The 11,230-nt window shown below is 42.2% G+C and overlaps 1 protein-coding gene across 1 annotated transcript; it reads left to right on the top strand.

Moving 5' to 3' along the window:
* The first annotated feature begins 2,831 nt into the window (after positions 1–2,831).
* On the top strand, positions 2,832–6,985 carry LOC121192086 (DEP domain-containing mTOR-interacting protein-like). Its single transcript, XM_041053637.1, has 5 exons — positions 2,832–3,155; positions 4,718–4,888; positions 5,166–5,236; positions 5,473–5,577; positions 5,964–6,985. The coding sequence occupies exons 1-5, from the start codon at positions 3,137–3,139 to the stop codon at positions 6,090–6,092; spliced, it is 495 nt and encodes a 164-aa protein (XP_040909571.1). The 5' UTR covers positions 2,832–3,136; the 3' UTR covers positions 6,093–6,985.
* The last annotated feature ends 4,245 nt before the right edge of the window (positions 6,986–11,230 follow it).

Raw genomic sequence — 11,230 nt, 5'->3', positions numbered from 1 at the left:
CACTTCAGCTGAGGGTGTGATGAGGAAGGGCAGAGATCAGTCAGTCAACAAAAACCTGTAAAAACCACAAAGAAACCAGTTAGTTGGTCGCCTGTGTCTCACATTAACTGGTCTTTGTCTCAGACGTCTTCAGACAACCTGTTTCTTTACATTTAAACCACCATCTTTCCTGAAGCTTAACCAAAGTTCTTTTGTTTCCTAAACCACAGGCAGGAATCAGGAAAGTAACATAACACAATGAAACCCGTGATTACGTTTTTCACCGCAGGCTAACGGGGAAAACAAAGTAAACACAGACATGTTAATGACAGGGTGGGTTTCCTGCACTGGCACATGATCATCAGTGATAATGCCAAAGTGCGATTATAATCCATGGAAGGTCACAGGTCACAGGTCACAGGTCAGCTGCCTCTGCGTGTTGTAGACACTCATAAGAAAACATCAGATCTTAATCACAGAAAAAATAAATCCAAGTCCAAAGAGGAAAGGTGGTGTCAGCCACTGACGGTGAAATGTTTTGTTTGTGGACGACAGATATCTCAGGACTTCACCTGAGCCCTGAACTGTTACTGAGTCACACGCTTTACAACTGCTGCCCTTTATTGAATTTAATTGCTTCTAAGAGACAAGTAAACAAATGAACTGACGCAGACATGTTGGTGTCTGATCACAGGATCTGAGGTCACCGTGTCAAAGGTTAAGACTGCGGAGTTTGTTTGTGCAGTCTGTCAGTTACATAGCGACCTGCACAAATACATGATCATCAGGCCACAGACGCTCGTTTGATGTGATTTAATGCAGAAAAAAAAAAATCCCATCAGATGTTTTCATGCCATTATTCTCTGTACCTGCTGTGTGGCAGGTTAAATACTCCTGAAGTGACCCTGCACGATCCTGTTACACACAGTTATGACGAGATGTGTGTGAAAGCACAATGTAAAAGAGTAAAAGAAAAATGATGCAGAGCTGAAATTGACTTACAGACCTCATGAGCACATCCAGAGCTTCAAGGAATTCCAATACTTCAGATCAGTGTAAGAACAGAAACATTTCCAGTGAAATTATCGATTCCTTCCGTGGAAAGCAGAAAAAAGAGGTCATGCAAAAGCAGGAAGACAAAACAGCAACTTGACTTTGATAATATATTTGTCACGTAGCGATAACAGTGAGTGATAACAGTGCAACAGACACTGGGCTTGGACTGATGGAAAAAAAATCATCTGTAGCTGAATCAGATTTATGTTCAGGATGTTTTCATAAAAATACTGAGGTAGATAAATTAAGATTATAACCATCATCTGTCCTTGTATCTCTCTGTAACCTGTATGTTGTTGTTGTTGTTGTTGGCTGTTTGACTCATCAGCAGTGATTGACGACTGATCAGCTCTGAACTGGAGGCTCAGGAATGTTCGTCCTGCAGTCAGAACAGAACGTGGATTTATCAGGAGCATGTTTACTCAGTCTGCAACATCTTGCTGCTGTTGTTGTTGTTGTTGTTGTTGTTGTTGACGGTGACGCCAGCTGTGTATTTGTTCGTGGTTGTTATTCTCGGCCACGTTGTCCAAATGACTCAGCTGCTGCAGGTTCTTGTTTATTCAGAGGTTGAGAGCAACAAAATTCAAATTTACAAAGGATTTATCATTAAAACCATCTGATTCCAAAACACATCACATCCTCCTGAATGAGTCCACATCCATTTCACAGCACTCGAATTTCATCGGTTTTATCCTGTGGATCTTGTGTTACGTTGCTCTTAAGATGGGATTGTCTCAGGTATTAATAATAAGCATAATCATAATAATCATAATAATCATAAAAGACTTAAATACCAGAATCAGTAAAAAACAGAAAAAGAGGGTAATTCAAAAACTTAGAGGTATAAAGTGTAAACTTCTATCTTTGTAGTTTAACGTTTGTTCATGTCTCTCTGGATTTTTGGACTCTGCAGACCGATTTCACGTTTGTCCATAATTTGTTGTATTTCTTCATGATTCTGACTCCAGATCTGTGCTGTGCTAACTGATGGAAATCTCCTGCGTCCATCGGAGCAGCAGTGATCTTTGTGTTTCCCTTTCCTCTCGAGCTGCAGCCTCCTACGGTCTGCAGCGTCTCTGTGCTGGAGCTCAGCCGCGTTACGGGCGCTCACCCTCCTGAAGACTTTACACGTCCTGGTTTTTTAAACCTTTTGTTTGCTGCAGAGCTGCCATGCTCTCTTTATAAAAGTGCATTCAACAGTTGCACAATGTGAGAGGTTTATGGAGAAACCCACCAGTCTTATCAGGAGGAATTATAAACAGAAGCCTGCAGCGACTGATGGAGCAAAAGGCCAAACAGATATTTTTTCACACTATTCAGAACAGTCAGTTCTGGTTCAGTTACTGAAAGGAAAAACCACAAATCCTCAAACATGTGGCTGGATGCTTTGCTCAACAGGTGCTGCTGAGGTATTAACTTTCTGTTTTACCTTATATATGATTCCATTACACTCTCTGTCCTCTGGGACATGAGTTTGTTCACGTCTGCACAGCAAAGACTGCGTGATGCAGACAAACCAGAGTCAGGAAGCTGAAGTTCACCTTAAACATTAAGTCTCCACCAAAGATTCTGTCTGTGAGACAACGAAGGCTTCACACGCAGCATCTTCAGGTTCAACGATGGAAACAAAAGCTGTTTCTTCATTTAACAATAAACAAACCATACAAACAATATTTGAGATACTTGTTGTGCACAATAGCTGTGCAACACTTTTCATTTTACTCTGAAAATTTTACTGTGGCATTATGTAATTATTTCAGAAACAAGGAAAATTCCACTGAACACACATCTCCTCCTCCCTCTGGCTGAGGGTCAGTTTGTTTGCTCAGTGGTTTAATATTTAGCTCACACACCACACACACATTTTTTTTTCTTTACTGACTACGCTCGCTTTCAGACCTGTAAAAACACAGAGATTTAACTGAACAGCTGATTTAGAAACCTTGTGCAGCTGTGATCAGGCCTGTGCAGAGAAGTGTCTGTCTCACTCTGTCCTCATGTCTTTTCACCTGTTTACATGAGCAGGTAAAAGTCTTTCTTCCTCTGGATTCATCCTCAGAAACGTTCTTTTCAGAGCATTTGAATAAACGACAAAGAAGAGATGGGACCTCGAACAGCAGGTAGGAAACATGATAATTCATTGGTTTTGTAATTTTCCAGTTCTTATAATTGCTTGTTAGTTGCTCTTTAAAATGATGATGGTGTTGAATGTATTCTGCAGCCAGCTGCATCACTTTGCTGTAAGATAAAAGAAATTCCCACTTTATCTGATGTCAGCATGTGTGAACTGCAGCTTGTTATTAAACTGGGTGACGAGTTGATAAAGAGGGACTTGCTCAGTTTTCAGTTTTATTTTCTGAGCTTTTATTATGTTGACAGACTGTGGAGTATTATTCTACACCACATCCAAAACCAAACGCTGCTGCTGCTTCACTTTTTAAGAACTCGTCTTATGGAATGAGCCTTTCAAATGCCGAATATAATTTTGTGTAATTTACTTGTGTTGTATTTAAATTGAACATTTTGTGTGTCACTGACCACGTCCCTGCTGTGGACAGGTGTGAACAGGGACGTTTTAGCTGCCACTCACAGTCAGAGCTGCCTGAGTTCAGAAAGTCTCAGTGGAATTCAGCTTCATTTATCACATGTTAAGTACAAAACAAATCTTTGGTTGTTATGTATCTAAGTTCAGTAACCATGGATACACGGGGAAGCAGTGAGTAAATTATTATCCTGAACGGGAACTGTTGTTGTTGTTGTTATGATGAGACAAAGGCCATGACATCGTTACTTTATCATTTTATTATCTGGGTGCATGAGTCGGCTTTGCTGAGTCACTGTGTCATCGCGTGTGTGGAGAAAAGATTCAACAAGAACTGTGTCAATATAAGTGAATCTTTGCCAAATAAATACGAGTCAAGTTTAAAAATGCTGCATGAGACAGCTGAAGTATGGAGTTCCCCCGCAACTGAAATCACAAAGCACACAACTTAGACCACTAAGAGCATGATGTGACAGCATGATGTGACCTGACGATGTTTTACTTTGCACAAGTAGATTCTACGATTTAAAAAAATAAAAGAACATTGGCAGTCGATAGTTTGGAAGGATTTTTTGTGCTGTTCCAGTTGATGTGTTGCTCAGAGGAAGGAACTGCAAACATCAGCTTCAGTGCAGCATCAAGGCTTGAGCTGTTCATTTGACAGTACAGCCTGAGGTAACTGTGATATTACAGGGCTGCTTCACCTCTGGTTAAACTCACTGTGCAAAGTTAAAGACTGAAACCGTCACATCAACATGCTTATTTTCTGTACTCGTTCTAAAGGAGTTCAGTCTGACAACGCAGACTTTCCTTAGCAACCCACCACAGTGAGTTCTGAAACACTTACTGAAATCAAATGGACTCGTCTTATCATTCACTTCTGTCTCATCCGTCCATCTGGTGTCATATTAAGGCAAAGCCAGCGCCTCCATTCAACACTGTGACCTGTTTGTCTTTCTTATCTGTGCTATTTAAGGAAGCGTCACCTGTTATTGTTTAAACAGAAGCAGAATTGTTGGAAGCTGAATCGAGGAAGTTAAACACAAAACTGGGTCAGATTTAGTTTGATGTCTGGACGTCCTGGAGCTGTCCACCTGATCACGTCACAAAGCATAATCATTTCCTTTTTCTCTCCATCAGTCACTCCTTCCAAGGCGGTGAAGGCGGTCGTAGGAGGAGGGTGTGGAGGTCAGGGAGGAGCCCGGCTGAGGAGCAGCAGTGATGGAAGCAGATACAGCAGGAGAGACGTCTGCCCCCCCGACATCTCGTCCTCCTCCTCCTCCTCCCCAATCCTCTCCAACCCCAAATCAGGTAAAAAATAAATCCCTGTGCAGAATAAAGGAGCAGTTTACCATGTTTTCACATTTTAAAGATTTAAAAACTAATTTTTCTTTGGACAGTGGTGTAGGAAGGATCCAAGGTAAAAGCAGATGTTAACATATAATATCTCACATGCAGCACATGTTAGTGCTGTTGGTGTGACACACTTCTGATTTGATTTTTCTTTTCCGTGTTGATTCCATGTCGCTTTGTCTTGTGCTATTGCTGAAAAAACATTTTGACATTTTTACCTTTGTTCCTGGTTCAGTCCTGAAGAGACCAGTCAGCACAGAGGAACTGCAGAAACCAGGAGGGCCCTACGTCAGGAAAACATTCACAGTACGTTAACAGATGAACAGTTTACAGACTGGAAAGCCTTTTTCAATAAGATAAGAAGAAGAAGGAGACAAACTGTCTCTGATGCACATGAACACATTTCTCACATTTTGGATGCTTTTCTTTCACTTTAATTTACGCACATTTCAAAACCTGTTGTACATGATTTCTCTGCTGTAATCGCGTGTGTGAAGTGCTTTTTTCCTAACACACTCACACACCTCTGTGTGTGTCCGCAGATTGTGGGCGATGCTGTGGGCTGGGGGTTTGTGGTGAGAGGAAACAGGCCGTGTCACATCCAGGCTGTGGAGCCCTGCGGCCCAGCTGCTGCTGCAGGGATGAAGGTAGGAATCATGGGAAATGTAGTCACTAAAGACATTTAGTTAGCTATTCCCTTGATGTATTTAGAAATACAGGGTGAAATTAGACGAAGACATAATATTCTGTAGAGAGGAATGATGTGTGTGTTCAAAGAGAAGAAGGAGCTTTCTCATTGACTTCAATTGTCGACATCTAGTGGCCATTAGTTGAACTGCAGGTTAAAGCACAACGTTCAGCTGAAGCTGCCGCTTTACTGATATTTGATATATCTGATATCTGATGCATGCACAGTAGCATCACAGTTGTTCTGTTAGGAGAAAGTACAATGAAACCCAGTGGACTTGTATGTTAAGCTCCTCTCACTCCTCTCACTCCTCTCACTCCCCTCACTGCTCCTCCTCACCCACAGGTTTGCCAGTTTGTGGTGTCGGTCAATGGCCTCAACGTTCTCAACCTGGACTACCGCACCATTAGCCACCTGATCCTAACAGGACCCAGAACTGTGGTGATGGAGGTGATGGAGGAGACTGACCACTGAGGAATGAAGGAAACCCTGATGCGTGGACAGCACAGTGAGACTGCTATGCACAGTGTTCTGGCTTTAAGGGGACAGTGAACAATACATGTGTCCTCTCTGAGGTTTCTGCAAAGAACACAGCAATAAAACAGGAGAGGACCGTGTCAGGAATTAACTGCATGAAGCAGCTTTCTGTGGCCTCTCAAACACAGAGTGGAGGTTTGGGTTTGGGAGTGCTGTGCTGTGAGCTGGCTCTGAACCAAGCAGCCATCTTCATGTTGGAGCTGAACACTGGGCGAACAAAGAGGCTGCGCCCCTCAGCTCTTCAGCATTGTTACCTTCCTTCCTCTGGCTGAACCTGTCTGACTCACAACCAGACATGAAAACTGATGATAGATGGGAAAATCTACAAATTTGAAAAATGTAGTTCTTATTTCAACATGTTCTGAGATGCACCTGTGTGCACTGTGTTGTCTCAGAAACTGAGCCCAGACGTCGTCGTGTTTCTGACATCAGTCCAACAGCTGGTGTTTGGACTTTTAACCCCATGTGCCAACTCAAGGCCTCCTCCACACACAAACACATTACCTGTGTGTATCACAGCAGCATTTACACACTCCTGCACACACACACACACACACACACACACATGCACCTGGAAACACGTGCACCCCCCCACCCCCCCTGCTGTGTTTACTTTTCCATCCTCTCCTGCGACATCTAATTCCCAGAAAGGAAGTGAGGGGTGTGAAGAAGTGAAAGGTAGATCAGCAGCTTAGTGCAGAGACAGACTGTAACTGAAGTGCTTTGTTTTCGCTTCAGTTTCTCTTCCTCCTTTGTTTTCTATACCTTCGTATTGTCTCTGTTTTACCATGTGCTTGTGTGTGTGTGTGTGTGTGTGTGTGTGTGTGTGTGTGTGTGTGTGTGTGTGTGTGTGTGTGTGTGCGTGTGTGTGTGTGTGATGAAATATCTCAGCAGGCAGCGTTTTGCTTCCTGCAGGGTGATTCTGGGGACTCTGTGCGTCTCTTGGCTTTTCCTGCATCTTTAATGTTTTCATTGAGGCAGTGAGTAGAATCACGGCTGGATATTGTTTTAAAATACTATAGTGAGGATTTTATTAAGATAATAATAAAAATCACTTTCACGTTCCATGAGGAACAATTTAGAATTACAAGCAGAGGATAAGCCTGAGCCCACAATCACAGATCCCAACTCTTACAATATAAATACAATATGAAAATAGTACCTTAATTTCAATTTTTAGTAAAATATAATATTCTTTTGTGTTGTGCTTTTAATTATTTGCTTGAAGTCACCTGCTTTATTTCTTCACATATATATTTGCATTTAGTTTTTACTGTGACACATTTCTCATGTGAAATCCAAATTAATTATAAATAAAGGACTGATTGATTAACAACCAACAAACATTCTGTCAATACAGAGAATCCTCCCAGTGACTGTATATGTGTTGAATCTTGTGGGATTATAGTACATGTCAGATTACACTGATGACAAACGCTAAGTTGTTTTTTTTGGTTTGTTTGTGTAGAGCAAAGGAAATTGAAGCTTTGTGTCTATGTGTTGCTTTCAGTTTTTCTGGTTAAATGCAACACAAGGACCTTAAATTTTAATTTCTAAGAAGCTGATGTTAGAGCATAATATCATGTTGTGAAATGAGTATAAATCATTGGGTCAGCGATGAACTGTTGAACTTGGGTTTGAACTTGTCGGTGAAACACTTCCCAAGAAAGACAGAAAAAAAATAACCGTCATTACAGACATTCCCTCCTGTCAGCCCGAAGAATCCTCCCAGTAACGAATGGTTATTAGCCGGTTCATAAAAAGGTCAAAGTTCACAGAGTCAAGAGATCCTGTGCAAGGTTCAAGAGCGTTAACTTCTGTAGCCAGAGGATGAGAGGTCAGAGCAGGTGAAGTGGAGGACAGTACAGTACGTGCTGTGTCACATTCAGGTCGTGACTTTGCCTCAGTTCAGCTTTTCATCACTGAAAACTGCTGATGAGGGGAATTTAAAAACATTATTTGTATTTAGCGAGTTTGAAAAGCATGAACGCTTCTTTTTCTTTTTCAGCTTCATTTTTATTATAAGAGCTGCAGTGACAGCGGCCGCTGGGGGAGGGCTCACTCTGATCACATCCACTCCTCCCGACTCAGTGATAAGTAGCACAGAACGGCATTCCTGAAAATTCCAGGGGATTTTGGAGAATTCCAGGTGAGTGACTTTTGACTCTGAGCTTGTAGAGACACATTCAACAAAAACAGGGAAGTAGAGCAACTGTGGAAAGGCTCCACATCGCGGTGAGCTACAGTGCCCTGAGCATTTGTAGCTTGTGTTACAGATCTCGCAGCAACATTGTGAGTCATCACAGAGGTTGATTTTAGCATTGGCTGTATGAACTGAGGTCTATATTTAGGCCTTTACAGAAACCAAACATAAATAGAAAGCAAGCAGCTGTTTGAGAAGACTGTGGTGGAGTAAATATCACCAGGAAACCATGAACCAATCTGAACCAATCAGAAACAGCCAGAGATTTAATCATAATGCAACTGAAAACCAAAGAGGAGCCACCATGATCATTTAAACACGTCAATGGAACCCATTAGAAACCTTTACACAGATCAGAGAGCCCATCACAAACCATGACAAACCACAGCCATTTAGAAACCAGTATATCTACTTATGAAAACCATTAATGCAGCATGTGATGTAAGGTAACTCATGATGAAATTAGATAAATCCAGAAACCCACTACAAACCGTTTCGTGAGCCATCTAATGAATGTGATGATAATTCCTAACGTTATTTTTAATCTAGTGGAAACTATGAGGATTCTGTGAGTAGTTTCTGGGAAGGACAAAGCTTTCATCCATTATTGATTTCACTTATTAAAGAAAATCCAAATGAAAGGACAGGGGAAGGGTGAAGGAGGGTGTTTAAGCCTTGACACAGCTGAGACATGATCGTCATAGAAATCAGTTTCAGCTGAAGACTGTGATGATTCTTTACCAACCTGGTTCAGTTATTTTGAAAAATGATAAATTAAAAGTATATGACACCTGCAGTTTATGTATCCCAGAAAAAAAAAATCCAATCAAACTGAAGACATTTTGCTGATATTTTCTTACTGGCCCACTGTCACTTATTTCAGGAGCGCTGGAAACTCATGATGACAGAGGTGAAATGGTGCGTGGCACCACGGCTGCAGCCGCGTTACTCTGTTTCAACAATGATTTCGATCACTATGACACCAACGTCAGAATCAAGTTGCTGGCCTGTGATTGCAGCGGACGGCTCGAGAGATGGAATGTAAACAAGCAGCGGGCGCAGTGAGTGAGATGAATCCCAAAGGCCTGCAGGGAAAATCTGCTGAGGAAGAGCAGGAGCTAACGAAAACACCTTGCCCCCGAGCAACTGATAAAACTGCCAGCGTGCATCTTTAAAATGTTCTGGTCCAACGTCAGTTTGGGAACAAAACTTTCAGTCAGCATCCAAACACATTTTAATCAATGATGCTTAAAAACTCTTCCCGTAAAACAAACAAATTTAAATCACTGACAGTGTTTTAGCGCAGATAAAGAATGAAGGTGTCAGTTTTGATCTCATCTGTCTCTTGGATGGAAAAGAGGTGATGTTGGATTATTCCTTTAAACGTCTGTGCCACAAAACCTGGTCACAGCCAGTCAGTGTTCAGCCAAACGTAACAGAAGGTCAGAATCACGTTTCAGCTAAACAGAGTTAATACGTTGAATCATGTGTCTCATCCTGTTCCTCACACTTGCTGCTTGTTGTTTGTGAAGGTGGAGAGTCAGAGCTCAAACCCATCACTTTTCACGTATCGCCTCCTACTGGTAAAACCAGGGAACATCTACGTGTGTGGAGCTGACAGCACGTGTGCTTCAGTTTCAGAGGCTGCATCGGCTCCGTTTGGATTCTGATATCTATTAGAGTGAGAGTTAACAACCACCAATAATTATGTGTTTCATGAGGATCACTGAAGGCCACATGAAACATTTTCAAATGACCTTCATCAATACTTAAACTCAGGCTGTAGTGCTGGAATAAACCGACTTAATGCACCTGAGAAATCCAAGTTATGTTCAGAAAAGAAGGATTTGCACTGTGTCCTCCATCAGACACAAAACGATGGCAGAAGAAATCAGCTCAGAAAATGATTCATTTATAGTTTCTCTGACACTGAAATTCAAAATAGCTTCATGCTGCTACTCTAACAGTAATGAGTTTAACTCTGAGTCTAACTCTGAGTTTAAGGAGCACAGAGGTGAACCACCCCTGCTGAAGAAAACTCAGGATGACAAGCTGTTTATTCAAGCTGCGTTTTGAGAGCCGTGAGACTCAGAGTACGAAGGGAACACACAGAATTTTACTCTTAAATATTCATGAATATGATAATACAGGAGACTTCAGAGACCCCTGATTCCACTGTTGGTTAAAGGCTACATGGTCAGCAAACAGAGCCGTAATAACTGAGGCACAGAGGAGGCCAGCGCCTCACCTTCAGCACACAGAGGCCCATTATTCATTCAAGGCTCAGTGCTGTCTCACAGATCAGGACACCTGCACATCCAAAGCTGCAGCTCTGTGAGGATGTCACTGTGTTGCTCTACTGTAGATCATACGGAGACTTTCATGGTCCATTTAACTACCCCTGTGAAACAAACACATTATAATGAAAAGCAAATTATGGTTAAAACACTGTGTCTTCCTGTTTTCATCACCTATAACCAGTGACCTGAATCAGCCTTTATTCTCAGATGAAGGTGTAAACACAGAGAAACAAACAATCTGGTGCCTGAACACAAACCAAACCTTCTGAGTGTTTGCGGTTCACTGGTGTTGTGTGTTTGTCCACCACAGTCCCGTCCGACCCGCCCATGAACCCGAGGGAAAGCTGTCATTCTAACAACAATTATGTGTTACGGGAGTGTTTCCATTCTTCCCCCGCGATCCTCACTCTGAGTTTCCACACTGAGCCACCTGTCCAGAACCAACAGGGGCATATTAACAGGAACCCTGGGGAGTCACGGAGCGCGGAGCGCAGAGCCAGGGGTCACAGAAATACGCGTTTTGTCCCTGCAGCCGCTCAAACTGGCTCCCGCTCAAACGCATTTTTCTGCGG

The sequence above is a fragment of the Toxotes jaculatrix genome, chromosome 13, assembly GCF_017976425.1.
Source record: "Toxotes jaculatrix isolate fToxJac2 chromosome 13, fToxJac2.pri, whole genome shotgun sequence".
NCBI lineage: Eukaryota > Metazoa > Chordata > Actinopteri > Toxotidae > Toxotes > Toxotes jaculatrix.
Note: the sequence above shows the minus strand (reverse complement) of the source record. Positions and strands in the feature narration are given on the sequence as shown.